Source organism: Onychomys torridus, chromosome 5, assembly GCF_903995425.1.
Source record: "Onychomys torridus chromosome 5, mOncTor1.1, whole genome shotgun sequence".
Lineage (NCBI taxonomy): Eukaryota > Metazoa > Chordata > Mammalia > Rodentia > Cricetidae > Onychomys > Onychomys torridus.
In genome coordinates, this window is record NC_050447.1 from 5372534 (window position 1) to 5389913 (window position 17380).

At 42.9% G+C, this 17380-nt stretch overlaps 1 protein-coding gene across 1 annotated transcript in view; it reads left to right on the forward strand.

The window, feature by feature from the left end:
* Ttc29 (tetratricopeptide repeat domain 29) overlaps positions 1-17380 on the forward strand; it is a 202233-nt gene that overhangs the window by 60829 nt on the left and 124024 nt on the right. Inside the window, exon 7 of the mRNA XM_036188837.1 lies at positions 12295-12507. Coding sequence (XP_036044730.1) covers positions 12295-12507 — 213 coding nt within the window. The remainder of the gene's footprint in view (positions 1-12294; positions 12508-17380) is intronic.

Consider the following 17380-nt stretch of genomic DNA (forward strand, 5'->3'; position numbering starts at 1 on the left):
GTGTCTGTAGGTGTGTGGATTTATAGCTGCTCTTCAATTCCACTAATTTACATGTCTGTTTTTATGCCAATACCATGCAGTTTTTATTACTGTAACTCTGTAGTACAGCTTGAAATTAGGGATGGTAATACCTCTGGAAGTTCTTTTATTGTTCAGTATTTTTTAGCTACCCTGCATTTTTTTTTTTTGTCCATATGAAATTGCGGATTGTCCTTTCAAGGTCTGTAAAGAATTGTGTTGAAATTTTGATGGGGATTGCATTGACTCTGTAGATGGCTTTCGGTAGGATGGCCATTTTACTATGTTCAAAGCATTAGTCTTGAAAACATTAATGTATTCGTGGACACTGCATATATCTGAGAGAGGGGAAAAGCAAAACAAAACGAAATCATTTCCCAGAACACCTGTGAAGCTCTCTGTGGGTTTTCCTGTCAGTCAGCTGAGTCCTAGCCTATCTGCTGCACAGCTAAGCCAGTTCCTGGAGAATGTTTCTTCCTGCTTCATAGTTAAAAAATAAACCTCAGGACTCAATAAGTGGTCCAGTTGTCAGAGTGCTTGCCTAGCATGCAGGAAGTCCTGGGTTCAATGCCAGCTTCCAGATAAGTAAAATAAGTCAATCCAGACATCTGCCTATAAATTGCTTTTGGAAGTGCATCTTAAATGTCTTTTGGAGGAAAGAGTCCTGGAATAGTCTCTGCCTACTAGTAAGGAGGTGTGAAGAGGGACAAAGCCATGCAAGCACACAACTGAAATGAAATTGGGGACTCCAAACTACCAGAGACCAGAGTGCATGGAGGGGAGGACTGGATGGGGTTGGGGGCATGTGAGGGAATGGGGGGCACGGACAACAGCAGGACTATCTGACACCCCCCCCCCCCCTGCACTGGCTATGTCACTGACAGACTCGGGACTGCCAGCTCTTTCATCACATTTCATTTTTGCCAGAAACCCTAGAAATTAATTGGAGGTGTGACTACTACCATACATTTCCCAAGATCCACCTGACTAGGCACTGCTGGAAACCGAGGCACTTCACAGTCCGTAAATGTGAACTCAGTTTCTCAAACTGTCTGAAGAAGCCAGAGAGGTTCACACTGCTGCTGCTGCACAGATGAATTGTCCCCTTTTGGGGCTGTGTCAGCTTATTGCCCATCTGCTCTGTGTACACACTCCTAAGACCTTACAGCATTTAATGAAGAAATTCTTTTTAAGTATTGATAGCCAAGAGAAAATTATACCATGTTTGATCTGTGTTAAAGAATCAAAGTCCAAGATCTTTGAATGGAACTTAGAATAAAAATGTAATTAGGTTACATCCCTGAAGTCTGATATATCTTTAAACAAGACTGCAAATGAAACTTTATTAAAGCTTCAAATGAATTATTTCATTGCTTTTTTTAAATTCATTTTCTTCCCCTTTCCCTTTCATGTCTATGTTACTGACATTGTGGCTTGTATTTTACCTGTCTTTTTCAGGGTGTTTTAATTATTTACTGCTTAATGAGTAGCACAGAGAGGAAGCCCTGCCTGGTTCAGAGGTGCTGGCTCTGCAGCAGGGTTTTCTGTTTGAAAGCTTTGCAAGGAGGCCTTGGTTGGCTGCAGCAAGCCTGTAGCCATCTCTGCAGCGAATAACTGCTCTGGGCCTGTGTTTCCTCCGCTGCTGAGAAGCAAGGCCCCCAAACTGTGTCTGCAGAGGTATTCCTACCAAGGACCAGAAGAGAGCAAATGCTTTCCAATTAGTGTCTTCAACAGCATTCAATGGGAAATGGACACTGATCCATATCAAAGAAAAGAAAAGAGAAAAGAATAGGGAGGGAAGGGAGCAGAGAGGAGGGAAGAGAAAGGGAAAAGGGGGGCAGGGGAAGGAGAAAACTAATACTAAACAGATAAATTAAAACACAGACAACCTTGTAGCAGAAGTTACTGAACATCTGTGAAGGGTAGGCATCAGTGTGGATTGGTACCATCTTTTAGTCTGGCTGGTGTTAGGTTTCAGAGGGGAGCTCAGCAGGCTCTGTAAAAGGGTGATTGCATCCTGATGCTGAAGTTCAAACCTGAAATCCAACTTCCACGGGGGCCTTGCTATTGGTGAAATTATTAAGGCCACTCCACGTAGTTAAAAGGGAGGTATATTTTGTGGGGTAACTTACAAATGAAGGGATAGGTTGCAGGGTCTGGGAAAGGTATGGCACAGTCCGGGGGTGTTCTCTTGAGAACTCTGCTCGGTCTACCTCCAGTGTCCAGGGTCCTGGAACCAAGAGAAGCCTCCCCTCTCGATCCTGGGTCTTCAGCTTCCTCCCTCAGCCCCGCCTTGTGGGCGTGACCATTACCGAAGCCTCAATGGGGGTTGGAACTTCCAGGCCAAGGCTGGGATGGCTACCCACTACACCTTGCCCATGAGCAGCAAGCATGACAGTCACTAAGGCTGTTACTACAGCCCTAAGGTGTGGACATATAGATGCTAATGCCTTGGGGTCAGATGAGGTGAGAGGGAGGGACAGAGAAGAAAAAGAGGGAGGGGTGGGAGGGAGAGGGAGAAAGGAAGGGTGGGAGGAGAGAAGAGAAAGGAAGAGCTGTCACGAGTGTGCCTGGCAACTACTAAGTGTCCAACTACGTGGTTTATCTCCATGCTCATCTAAATCTTCAGTCTGTTTGTTGGTGTTTCCTTTGTAATATCCCAAATAGCATGTTGATTATCTACTTAATGAAGGTGTGGAGGACAGCTTCCTCCTCCCCCGCCCCCAATCAGATTAACATGGATTGCAGGTAAGAGTGATAACTATTAAAACTACGAAATGCCACTCGTTAGTGCTAAAGTCAGTACGGGACCCTTATCTGAACACATGTGTACCTAACAACACTTCCCACTTAGGATGTTTGAGTGCTTGAACATGTAGCTCGATGATTGGTACAGTACTAGCCATTTGGTACACACAAAATGCTGGGTTAAATTCCTAGGGTTTTGTTTCTTTAATTGGTCTTAAAAACTATAAAAGGGATTTTCAAATAAGGCATAAACATGAAAGTAAAACAATATGTTATATGAAGAAAACTGGAAGTTCTTCAAGGTTTGTTAATGAGAAGTACTAATTTCATGTGTACAAATTCTACAAATGTTTTACCTTTGTTTTTGAGATGGAGTCACATATAACCCATAATTGGCCCTGAATTATGTAGCCTTGAACTCCTGATCCTCCTGCCTCCACCTTCCAAGAGCTGGTATTACAGCTGTGTACTATCACACCAGGGTTTGGTGGTACTAGGGGTTGAACCCAGTGCTTTATGGTTTTTTTTTATTTTATTTTGAGACCATCTGATATCTTCAGCTTATGCATTTTTTAAGAGCAAAGAAACTATCTCAGTCAGACTTCTTACAGCTGTGACAAACACCTGAGAAAAACAGGAACAAGGGGTAACAGCTTGTCTCAGGGCATGGCTTCAGAAGTTTCTCTGCTTTGGGCCCAAGGTGAGGTAGGACCTTGTGATAGGGCAGCTTGGAGCTGAGCTGCTCACTTCAAGGAAGCCAGGAAGCAGAAAGAAAAACAATAGGGACCAAGGGTAAGATGCATCTTTCCAGTGACCCTAGGGCCCTAATTCCTCCAATTAGGCCCCACTTCCAAATAATACTGTCATGGTGTGAATCTACCAAGGGATCAATCCTTTGATTGGGACAAATCCCAAAAGATCTCTTCCCCCAAAGCCAGCAGCTAAAGCAGACCTACCCCCCAAGACAGCAACTGTTTGCACTCAGTAGTTATGCCTGCTCACTGGCTGCATCTGGGACACCCAACTATCAAAGCAGCAGCTGGTGACAGTGCTTCCTACAGGGCTCTGAAGATCAAGGCAGGCTTCACCTGATCCAGTTTTGCCATCATAATAATAAAGACCTTTTGAGTCTCCCTCTCAGTCTCCAACACACACACACACACACACACACACACACACACACACACACACACACACCATCCTCCTGGAACCTCTTTCACTGTCTCCTTCAGTGAGCATCAGCCCTTTAACTGGTAGGTAATGACTTTCCTACAGCCCACCTGAATCTGTGTTGGAAAGAAACAGCTCTCTAAGTCTCCTCTGTGCAACAATAGCTCCTTGAAAGTTATGGGCACATTTTCTGAACTCTTTATTAGAGATGTTATTGAGTTTGTGAAAGCAAACCTTTGTCTTCTGGTATTCCGTTTTGCAAAGGTGTACAGTGGATTAGAGTAAACAGCAAATTCCCCCAACAGGATATTAACGATGGAACTCCAGAGTTTCCATTGGCAGGATGGTGAGCCTCAGCTATGTCAGCATGTGTAGTGCCGTTATAATGATTACAATTGAATGTAAATATGGAAAGATGCTGTAAATTGCTTTTGCAGTTAAGCCAAAATGGAAAGCAATGTCTTTTGTTTTTACACCAGGGTGGTAACATTTTTCTCTTTTTGTTACTGCTCAATATTGTTTCTAGCACATTCTATGTCTACATTGTACAGGATAGTAACTTACGCCAAAGATGGCGAGTAGTTCCAGATTAAAACGCAATATAATATACATAAAGCTTTATTGTTCCTTAGGTTGTTGTTTTAAACTAAAGTGGAATGTTTCCCTAAAGTCTTCAACAAACGTACACAATTTAGAACTAAATATGCTGACAATATATGCCCTACTCACTGAGGAAATGGGCCTCATGGACCTGTCAAATTATTTTCATGCAATTGTTTCTGCCGTGTTGTTTTTACTGGCAAATGTAGAAGTTGATAGAAAGAGAAATAATTAGTTGCTCTCAGACTTGCTGATGTATGGAGCTAAAGCAGACCAGGCCTCTGCCTCTTAGGGAATGTGACATTTTAAATTATTTGAACAATACCAGCAGCCATCTTTGGACATAATTAACACCTTGCCTAATTAATGTCAGGGCTAACATGAGCAAAACTTTCTGAAACGTTTTTTTGTATTCACACTTGTTCTCACCCCACTGTCTTTCAGACTCCAAGTGTCTGCCGTTTTCCTGAAGTGGAGCAACTTCTTTTTCTTTCTTTTTCTTTTTCTCCTTTCTTTTTCTCGCTTCCCTCCCCCCTTCAAGTAATCAATGCACTGCTGAATGAGTTCATTTTAATGCATTCAATCATGCCTCTAATGTTCATAGCTTACGGGCGCAAGCATCAGTAATGCAGGAATGTTATATGGCTTTAGTTTGGGCCATTTCATAAAATATTCATGGAATCAAAAATGTGCATCAAAATAGCGGCTGGGAGAATTACATTTATGTTCCTGCCTTTATGGCAGCTTCACATTTAAACCTATTTGTGTTAATATCTAGTCAATCTTCCTACTTTAAAAAAAAAAACTAAAATGGGAGAGATCATATACATTTCCCTTTACTTAATATTTGTTCTAGACATCTGCTGTGAGGCAACAAATATCTATAAACTTTCAGAGATGGTGTGCAGAGAAGGGGAAGCCACAATTTGGGTAATATCCAAATATATAAAATTGTATTTTCTCTACATTGTGTTTGTCTTAACATCCTACCAAGCATTGTGCAGTTTACAGCAGCATGGTTTGGCTTTTGTTTGTGTTTTTAAATAAATGCTTGGACTTATTTGTGTGGCCTTAGATACAATGAGTGTGTTTATTTTAGGAGCACACTTTGCTTGAGGTGAAAAACTATAAATACATGCCAAAGTCTTTATTGCTTATGTGGACGTCATATAATTGTTAAAAGAAAAATGAAATAAAATCAAGGCTTGGACCACCTTTTGTCTATACCTAGATATTCCTGTGCCACACAGTTGTTCACAAGATTCACCTGAGATGTGGTTTTCGATGCCATTTCATGGTCTGGAAATGAATGGTCCACTGGTAGTACCCATGGAGGGCTGCCTTTCATCCCCGCAGTGACACAGCTTGGCCCTGATTTCTTCCCTGACTCAGGTGAAGGAGCATGGCCCATTTGTGCATGACAGAGGGCCATGCCCTGAAGGCACACAGCTCAGTAGTACCTGCTTATCTCTCACTGACTGCTAGCCTGATGTTACAGTGCTGAAGATTTGCTAATGATCCTGCTGCCCAAGTGATTGTCCCCCACCCACCCAGGAGACTTTTTTTGGGGGGGGGGTTTGGGGTTTTTTGTTTTGTTTTGTTTGTGTGTGTGTGTGTGTGGAGCTGAGGATCGAACCCAGGGCCTTGTGCTTGCTAGGCAAGCACTCTACCACTGAGCTAAATCCCCAACCCCTGAGACTTTTAATGAATATGAGGTTTCCACTAAGTCTTATTTTATTTTTGTGATCCCGAGTTCAACTGTTCTTCCTCCCTCTGCTCCTGCTCCTCAGTAGAAAACAGTGTCCACACTTGAGAATCGCAGAGGATGACAGACTTTAGACACTCACATTGCTCACTCACTCTTACCCTTCTAAAAAACTGATATTGGGGTCTAGAACCATCTCTCCAGGTCCTGATACGCTAAATTTTATTTGGAAATGAAGGGTAGATTAAATATGAACACTTCAAAGGAGTTACAAAGATTGTCATGAGCCATATTTGAAAAATCTAGCTGTAGTGGTTTCAATGAGATATCCCTTACTCGGTCCCTGACTAATGGCACTGTTTGGGAGCCTTGGGGCAGTGTAAGTTTGTAGGAGGAAGCTTTGAGAGTGTGAAGGTGAGCAGCCTATTTCTAGTTTGTTCTCTCTGTGTAATGAGTCTTTCTCTGTCCCACCAGCCAGCTCTCTAATAATGACACAGAGACTTCTTATTAATTATAAAAGCTTGGCCTTAGCTTAGGCTTGTTTCTAACCAGCTCTTATAACTTAAATAACCCATTTCTATTCATCTATGTGCTGTCACATGGCTTGTGGCTTTTACTTCTCCTCTTGTATGTCCTGCTTTCTCTGTGTCCAGTTTGTGACCCACCTTTCTTCCCAGAGCTCTCTTTGTCTGGAAGTCCCACCTATATTTCCTGCCTAGCTGTTGGCCATTTAGCTTTTTATTAAACCAACCACAGTGACACATCTTTACAGAGTGTAATCAGATATATTGCAAAATCTCTGCTTCATGCTTGTGAACATGCTGCTCCAGCCACCATGTCTGTCACTGTCTGCCTCCACTGCACCATCATGGACTCTTGCCCTCTGGAACCATAATCCCAAATAAATCCTTTCTTTTCTAAGTGAAGTAACTACTATACTGGCTTGTTATCTTCACTGGTATTTGCTCTAGCTTGGTCAAAATGAGTTTTGTTTATGGCCTTTTCCAAAACTTTAGTAACATTGTGAAAGTTTTCAGATAAAAGTGGTATGCATTATATTGCAATAGATACCTATTCAACTGGCATCAGAACACTTACTTACAGTGTAAAATAATTACTAATGTTCTTGTTGCTATTGGAGATAGATTGGACAGAAATACCACTATTGATCCTGCTTCAAGGCAGTAACTGCATTTAAGTTATTATAATCTTATCGTGGCATAGGCATATCTTTTAGTATTCTAAGTCAAGTATATGCTGTATTATAATGTGTGCTTTCAAGTTCTGACCAGCCTTTGGATATTGTGGTTGAGCCATCTGTGGACTTGTGGTCCTTTGAATCAAGTCCTAACTGCCTTATTCACTTCCATTAAGCAACTGGAGGACTGAAAACTTTGAGAAGGACTGAAAAGCTCTCCTCCATACAAGTCCTTCCACTTGAAGCAGTGCTGATCAGAACCCTGGGGACCAGTCTCATCAGTGACAGGTGGCATGGAAGCCATGACTGGTTGGCTGAAGTCACTACATTGGAACATCCAAAGAATTCGAAGTGTCCCTGAGGTGTCCCCACATGGTTGAGGAGAGAACAGAGTGTTTGAATGGAGCTGATTATGAATCTGGGTATTCAGGAAGACCAATCAGAAGCACACGAGGGATTGGCACTTCCTTTTTTGTTAATGGTTGCAAGGATGACCAGTTTGAATGACAATATTATAGGCCTAGGAGAGACCCATGAGTGTTAACTCAAGCATTGCTTTTAATTGCCTGCAATTTCAAGTGAGGCAACTTATGTTCCTAACAGTTCATGGTGCTGTAGCTGATGTGGTAGAACTGATGGTCAGGAATTCAACCTCTAATCATAAAATTTTAAATGTGGTTTACAGATTTCAGACACTAATTTACTCAGAAATAGGCAGCCTCCGGAGCTCTAGAGAACCCCAAATTCATACAAAAGGACCATTTCTGATTTGTGAGCATCAGTTTCCCCATTTGTGAAAACTTGGAAATTATATCCACCAGTCTGAGGCACATTTAAAAAATAATGTGTGTTAGGCTGGAGAGATGGCTCAGAGGTTAAGAACACTGGCTGTTCTTCTAAAGGTCCTGAGTTCAATTCCCAGCACCATATGGTGGCTCACAACCATCTGTAATAAGATCTGGCTCCCTCTTCTGTCCTGCAGGGATACATGCAAACAGAACACTGCATACATAATAAATAAATAAATCTTTTTTAAAAGGTGGGGGCTGGAGAGATGGCTCAGCGGTTAAGAGCACTTCCAGAGGTCCTGAGTTCAATTCCCAGCAACCATATGATGGCTCACAACCATCTGTAATGAGATCTGATGTCCTCTTCTGGCCTGCAGGCATATATGCAGGTAGAATACTGCATATATAATAAATAATAAATCTTTAAAAAAATAATGTATGAGGAAGAAAACTTTTGCTTTGATCAATGCCTTACCCCACCAGGAAAGGGGGTTCCTGTTTTTTCACCCAAGTGTCTTAGGCCCCTTTCCCATGGTGGTCACAAATCACCCTTCTGAATCCTGAATCCCAGACAAGTCTTGGAATAGGCAGTCCCTAGAGCTCTAGAAAGCCCCAAATTAATACAAAAAGACCATTTCTGGGGTTGGGGATTTAGCTCAGTGGTAGAGCACTTGCCTAGCAAGCGCAAGGCACAGGGTTCAATCCTCAGATCAAAACAAAAAACAAACAAACAAAAAGAGACCACTTCTGATTGCTCCAAGATGGCCTTTCATAGTGAGCAGTACCCCCAAATCCTCCCAGACTGTGTTCCTCCTTACACATCTGGGTCTGTCCTGAAAACCTAACAGCCCTCACTAGTCAGCAGCAAGGAGGACGTGTGGCTCACAGGAAATAGAGACCAGCCATACCTCGGCCCTTTCCCACCCTTTTGTCCTTGGGTTCCCCTCTGTTCCCTCCTCCTTTCCTGCCTTCAACTTCTACCCTCAAATGTCGACAAGGATATCTCACTTCTTATTTGAACCATCATGCCTCATTTACATCCAATTTAAATTAATTGTGTTATCTAGAGTACCATCTACTTCACAGTTTTTTTCTTTCTTCGAACTCCCTGATTTTCTCAGTTTCCTGTATCCACTATTCCCTATTCACATGGTACAAAATGTATCCCCACTTTATAGACACTGAAAAAGGAAAAAGAGCTTTTGTGCATATCTCTGCAGAGTCACAAAGCAATACTTTATGGGCAGAAATGTAGTTAACAGAGGGGCATAACACACACACACACACACACACACACACACACACACACACACACACACACCAGTGTTCCATTGAAGTTCCAAAATGAGGGACATGGGTATTTGAGGAAGGGGTTTCTGGTGAGAGGTGCTACAGGCCTTGATGAAGAACTATGCAGACCTTTACAGGAGGTACAAAAGCCGCCAGCTGCAAGGAAACACAGATTGAAGAGGTGGTGTTCACTGTCTACACCTGTTTCAAAGTGAGAAGGGGCTGGGCACTATTATTATCATTATTATTATTATTTTATTATTATTATTTTGGTTTTTCAAGAAAGGGTTTCTCTGTGCAGCTTTGCGCCTTTCCTGGAACTTGCTTTGTACAGCAGGCTGGCCTCGAACTCACAGAGATCCACCCTCTGCCTCCCGAGTGCTGTGATTAAAGGCATGTACCACCACCACCCAGCTGGGCATTATTTTTAAATGACTTCTGTTGTGTATTTCTTAGTACTAAACATATTTTGATGACAGAAATTCTCAAAAATACCAATAAGCAGAAAGAAAGGGAAATAAAGAAAAGGAAAATAAAAATGAAGCCATCTACCACCATAGCTATTCTCCCAGAGAGAGTGCTTTGTAGATGTTTTCTGATATTTTCATTCATTATTAAAAAAAAAAAAAAAAAAAAAACCTATGACATGAAGTATTCTTACTGGATATCAATTTATGGCTGTGTGCTCTCCTCTCTTCCAAAGCTGTTTTTAGGTTCTAAACAGCTCCGCTGGACTGTTAGGTATCTTTGTTTATTCCCACCCCAGCACGAAGGTAAGAACTCATCCTGGCTGTGACTTGACTGTGTTTTGCTTCCATCCCTTTGCTGGTGACTCTCTGCTTTGTCTAGCTTTCTTTGGAAATAGCACTCTTGTTTCTGATGGAGTTTTGAGACCTCGTCTTGCAATTTATAACCCTGACCCTCTCTCACTCTCTTCCCAGTGCTGGGCTTATACAGGCGTGTGCCAACACTCTTGGCTTATCTATGTGTTCACTAATAGTAGTCTCAATAACAAAGTCAGTATAACAAATGTTGACAGATTATATAAATAGTCAAGGCAGCACCATCCCTGCCTACACTATCCAATGAAACAACTTGTGGACATGTGTGTTCCTAATATGAACTGTTTGGGTTAATTTAAACTGTCATGGTAATATTGTTAGAGGGACTAATTCTTATATTTTGCAGGATAAGCTGAATTAAAGTATAAATATGACTGTGCTACAATTGATGGTTAGTTATTGCAGAAATGCTACTAATGTGCCAACTGGTAACACTTCCAATGTTTATTTTACACTGACTCTGTAATACTCTGAATGTGAACTAATTCACTCTGTGCCTATTTCACAGAATGGCAAACTAAGGCAGAGGGGTGCAGTAATTAGTCTACCCAAACAAGGAAGGAAATGGAAATAACAGCAGGCTGTCTGCTTGAAACCAATACTCACTTTTAATTGCTAGAGTTGAAATACCTAGGTGAGTTGAAATACCTAGGTGAGTTGGAATACCTAGGTGAGTTGGAATACCTAGGTGAGTTGGAATACCTAGGTGAGTTGGAATACCTAGGTGAGTTGGAATACCTAGGTGAGTTGAAATACCTAGGTGAGTTGGAATACCTAGGTGAGTGAGTTGGAATACCTAGGTGAGTTGGAATACCTAGGTGAGTTGGAATACCTAGGTGAGTTGGAATACCTAGGTGAGTTGGAATACCTAGGTGAGTTGAAATACCTAGGTGAGTTGGAATACCTAGGTGAGTGAGTTGGAATACCTAGGTGAGTTGGAATACCTAGGTGAGTTGGAATACCTAGGTGAGTTGGAATACCTAGGTGAGTTGGAATACCTAGGTGAGTTGGAATACCTAGGTGAGTGAGTTGGAATACCTAGGTGAGTTGGAATACCTAGGTGAGTTGGAATACCTAGGTGAGTTGGAATACCTAGGTGAGTTGGTCTAGTTAAGACAAGTGGTGCCACTCTAATGCTTCTGCCAAAGAGAGTGGGAATGTTTTCTGCAGGTCATTAACATGCAGTCTGCGGCGTGGAACTGCAAACTGCTCTCCCGGAAACATACTGCCTTATGTTTTAATGAATGAAATGGCTTAAGGCTAATTTAGAGTTTGGGATTTGAGAAGAGACATGACTCATCATCCCGAACTAGGCAGACGACAGGGGAGGGTATGGGGTGGTGCCTCCTTCAAACTCCGAGAAGCAGGTTTAAAACCCACTGTGTTAATCTGAAACGGGTAGCTGGTGCATATCTCTCATGGTTCCTGAATGCTCGCCAAGGGTGAGGCAGTTGCCATCTCTGGAAAGCAATGAGGATAATGGTGGTGAGCACAGGCTCTAAGAGTCTTCACTACTCTGTACCCTCTGAGCACACAATGGTGAGCTGAGCCTCCACACTCCCTTCTGTAAAATGGAACCATGAGAATTCTACAACATCAGACTGTGGGTTAAATGGAGAATGCACAATGTCCTAGAGACACTACACATGTTATGAGGCTAGTAACCGGAGATGGGCCTTCGTGCTGTCTCTGAACTTGCACAAAGGCAGTCATTTCCACCACTGAGTCCACCCCTCTTGGAGATGTCTAACCAGAATTCACTGCTGAACCTGAGGCCCCATTAGAGGTAAATCCTGTGCCAGTTCAGATCCTTTGAACTGCATTCCCCGCTTCTCTCCCACCCTGTATGAGCAGTGCTGACAAATATGTAAAATTCTGAAAACAAGTTTCTGGCCTGTACTTTATTTATATTTATGAATGGCTTCTGTTCCTCAGGTGAGCTTCTGGAAGCTGCCCAGCATTATGAAGCATTCCATGAACTGACACAGGGACGGATATGGAAGGATGAGACGGGTCAACTTCTCAACTTGCTAGCCTGTGAAAGTCTCGTGAGGACCTACAGAATGTTGTCAGACAGAATGCTGGAAAACAAAGAATACAAACAGGCCATCAAAATTCTAATAAAAGCTTCTGAAATAGCCAAAGAAGGTGGGTGGAAGAGAGTGCTCTCACACTGTTTTCTTTAATGGACAGACACTGGTTCTCCCAAGAGAGGAGTAAAAACTGTCAAGTGTTAGGGTAATTATTTCCTGTGAAATGTAAAGACAAATGCCATCAATCTGCTTTCAGATTTCACTGTAAGGTAGAGCTAGGGCCTTTAGTGCTGACAATGAGAATCCATTAGCTTCTTGAAAGCTTTATTTCCAAAATTACAATCCACTGGGGGTACTGTTGTAAAACAAGGAACCCGCAAAGAGGAGGTAAGGTCATCTGCAAGTGTGTGTGTGTGTGTGTGTGTAGGTGGTGTGTTTTTTACAATCTGAGAAATCCTTTATTGTTTATAAATTCCCTATAATCAGATACTTGAGAAATTGTGGCAAATGTTTAGTTAGAAGTAACAAGGAAATAACACTGCAAATGCCTTAGACCTTTGCCCCTGTCAAAGCTCAGCCTTGGGACTACCATTATCAACATCACCAGGAGGCATGCTGTGAAAGTCACACTCTGCCCCACCCCAGACTGGCAGCATCAGAGTCTACAGGCTGGCAGGATGCCCTCATGGTTCTCATTCACACCCTCAAGCAGTGAAAATGCTTTTGAGAAAGCTGCTCATACCCTTTCTATCTTACAGCATCTTTATCTGTATAAAACATAAGGAAAATGGAGCATATTCTTATAAACTTTTAATTTATAACATGCAAAGAAAAAATATCCTTTTTGTTACTACGTTACCACACAGTTATTTTCTAATAGAGAAGTTTTTCTATGAAGGGGAAAAAGGAAGTTACAGTCTTGAACTAGAGTTTATTGATTCGTGGACATATTTAATGAATTCATCTGTTTAGTAGCTGATGGCTTATTTGGGGTAAATAGGACTAGTCTTGGGGTGTGATTTTAATTTATTATAGAGGAAAAGTAAATGTTTGAGTTCATTTTTTTTCTGTTATCATTTTAAATAACTTTAGTTGAAGTACTTAAAGGAAATTCTTATTACTGAAAGGTAAGTTCTATTGGTGAAATTATTAAGGCCACTCCAGGTAGTTAAAAGGGAGGTTTATTTTGTGATGTAACTTACAAGTGAAGGGATAGTTTACAGGGTCTGGGAAAGGTAAAGCGCAGTCTGGTGATGTTCTCTGGAGAACTCTGCTCAGTCTACCTCCAGCATCCAGGGTCCAGGAACCAAGAGAACTGGCCCAACCGGATCTTGGGTCTTCAGGATCCTCTCTCAGCCCCACCTTGTAGGTGTGACAGTTACAGAAGCCTCAATGGGGGTTGGAACTTCCAGATCAAAGCTGGAATGGCTACCCACTGCATCGTTCCATCAAATTAACTGCTTCTGCATAAATAATGGTCCATGTCTTCTCTAGGGGAATAAAGGGTACATTTGAATCAGTGTCAACAGCAAATTTTGGTCACACAGCAAGTGATACCAGAATTACAATGATGGGTGTGTCCACTAGGAGAAGACTTTACACTTCAAGTCAATGGTGGGTGTGTCCACTAGGAGAAGACTACATTTTAAGTCAATGGTGGGTGTGTCCACTAGGAGAAGATATTATTGCACTTTAAGTCAATGGTGGGTGTGTCCACTAGGAGAAGATATTATTGCACTTTAAGTCAATGGTGGGTGTGTCCACTAGGAGAAGATACTATTACACTTTAAGTCAATGGTGGGTATGTCCACTAGGAGAAGACTTTACACTTTACATTTGCATTTTCTGTGCGGTAACATAGTTTATAGAAAAAGGAAAGAATAGAGCACATGCCTCCCACATTGGCTTTAGAGGGTATTTAAGAGACACTAACACCCACTAGGGACAGAATCCTTCTTCTCCAGGGCACCATAGTGGAACGTTCAAGTTGAGCGCCAGCCTGAAGCCTTGGAGAAGCATGGTGCTTGAAGGTACATCCAACATGCAACATGCATCATGGCTCCCTTCCTCCATACGTCCACCACGTGGCACTTCACTGTATGGTTTTCTCACCCTTTCTATACTTGTTCATAATCTGATAGACATGTGAGCTGTTTTGTCCACAGTAGAACTTTTGTACATTTTTAATTAATTCTCTTTGGTGCACCTCTAGGAGATTGTTGTGTTATGTGATAACTCCATGCTCACTTTCTGGGGAGCTCTAGCTTGCAGAGTGGTCCCACTGACCATTTTCACCACCTCTGCACATTTCAGTGTGTTATCTGTCTATTATTGAGTTGTTAAAATTCCTTACATATTCATATTGTGAGCCTTTCATCAGGTATCTGATTGGAACATTTTCTCCCTTCCACCTTCTGGTGGCATTCAGCAAAACACAAGTTTTTAATTTTGGTCTTATCCAACATTTTGTGTGTGTGTGTGTGTGTGTGTGTGTGTGTGTGTGTGTGTGTGTGTGTTACTTTATCTATTTGTTTGTATGTCATGAAGAGGGTCCAACCTCATGTTTTGAAGCTTTCAACACACACACGCCTGCTCACACAAACATACACACCTGCTCTCACAAACACACATGCCTGCTCTCACAAATAGACCATGCATGCATCTGAGCACAGTTTTTTCTCCCTTCTGATCCGATGGCTTTGCTTCACTAGTGTTCCTGACTAGAACCTGAAATTGGCGACAGGGACAGTTTTGCCTTCTTTCTGCTCTTAGGACCAAAGTTTTCAGCCCCTCACACTAAACATGATGTTGGCTATGAGGGTTTTGTAGATGTCCATTCACACCTTAAGAAAATTTCCCACTATTCCAGTGTTGCTGAGGGCTTTAGGGGGAAAAGGGACTGAATTTTGCTAAGAGGTTTTTGTTGTTGTTGTTGTTGTTGTTGTTATTTTTGTTTGTTTGTTTGTTTTATCATTTGGGATGACTATGCATTTTTTGTTGTTTTATTGACGTGATAGTACTGGCTTGTATATTTTGAACCAACCTTAGTCTCCTAGACTAACTCCCATTTGATCCCGATGTGCATTCCTTCTTATGTCACTAGGTCGGCTCTGCTAGGTCTGTGTGCTCGTGTGTGTGTGTGTGTGTGTGTGTGTGTGTGTGTGTGTGTGTGTGTGTGTGTGTTACTTTATCTGGCTTTCTGTTTGTTGCATTTTCACTTTCATCCATCTCACAGTATTCACATTTTGTAGCTCACCTTGTCTTTTTCCCCGGTGATTACTTAGCAGGGTGGTTTGTTTTCCTACAGCTGGGAGGTGTTTCTGCTAATCCCACTTGACTGTAGATACCGTGCTGTCTCCTGTCTTCTCCTGAGTTCTTCCCTCACAAGCCCAGTGAGAGCTGGAACCTGCTTCACCTTCTCACCTCAGGGCTCCCCTTCCCTTGCTGTGCTCCCCCAGGACACTAGTCACTGAGTGTCTCACCAAACAGAACTACTTTCTGTCTCCATCACTACCCTACAAACTAAAAGTTACAACCCATGTATCACTCCATTTTAATCACGCCAAAGTTGCAGCTACATCTTGTTTTTGTCGTTACTGGTGTTTCCCTGTCATTCCCTGCTGTCACATTGTCACAACTCAGTAAACAGGAAAGGTTACCACACCTAGGCCTAGCTGATGGCCAGGGTCAGGTGCAGGTACCTGGGTGTACCACAGGAACATGCCACTGCCGAATCATGCTCTCAGCCCACTAGTTTGTAAACTAATATTTGTACTCGCTGACTGTTTCAAGTAGCTGCTCCAAAATGTGGCATCATGTGTAGATTTCCCTTTCTTGCCTCCTCTTTGGTGAATCCACACCCGCCCCACCACAGTTAGATACAAATGACCGTGATGTATCACACTGGGTAGTTGATAGCTTTGTAGTATGATTGTACTGTTTATTATGCCATTTCCTACACATCCATCATTTTAGTTTGTATACATTTGCTCCCTATTCTGTCTTCCTCCTTGCCCCTCACAGATCCCCATCCTTGCCCCTCACAGATCCCCATCCTTGCCCCTCACAGATCCCCATCCTTGCCCCTCACAGATCCCCATCCTTGCTCCTCACAGATCCCCATCCTTGCCCCTCACAGATGCTCATCCTTGCCCCTCACAGATCCCCATCCTTGCCCCTCACAGATGCCCATCCTTGCCCCTCACAGATCCCCATCCTTGCCCCTCACAGATCCCCATCCTTGCCCCTCACAGATGCCCATCCTTGCTCCTCACAGATGCCCATCCTTGCCCCTCACAGATCCCCATCCTTGCCCCTCACAGATCCCCATCCTTGCTCCTCACAGATCCCCATCCTTGCCCCTCACAGATCCCCATCCTTGCTCCTCACAGATCCCCATCCTTGCTCCTCACAGATCCTCATCCTTGCCCCTCACAGATGCTCATCCTTGCTCCTCACAGATCCTCATCCTTGCCCCTCACAGATGCTCATCCTTGCCCCTCACAGATCCCCATCCTTGCCCCTCACAGATGCCCATCCTTGCCCCTCACAGATCCCCATCCTTGCCCCTCACAGATCCCCATCCTTGCCCCTCACAGATGCCCATCCTTGCTCCTCACAGATGCCCATCCTTGCCCCTCACAGATCCCCATCCTTGCCCCTCACAGATCCCCATCCTTGCTCCTCACAGATCCCCATCCTTGCCCCTCACAGATCCCCATCCTTGCTCCTCACAGATCCCCATCCTTGCCCCTCACAGATGCCCATCCTTGCTCCAAATATCTCCCCTTCTGCTTTTATATCATGTGTATGTGTATGTTGTGTGTTGCTAAACCTATATTCCAGATATGAGGAAAATATGAAATCTTTTGTCTCCCCCCCCTCCATACCAATTATTTCTTTCAGCAAATACGAACTATGCATAATCGACTTCTATGTGTGTGGAGCTCACTTTCTACAGCTGCCACTTCCCCTACTTCATCTTTCCT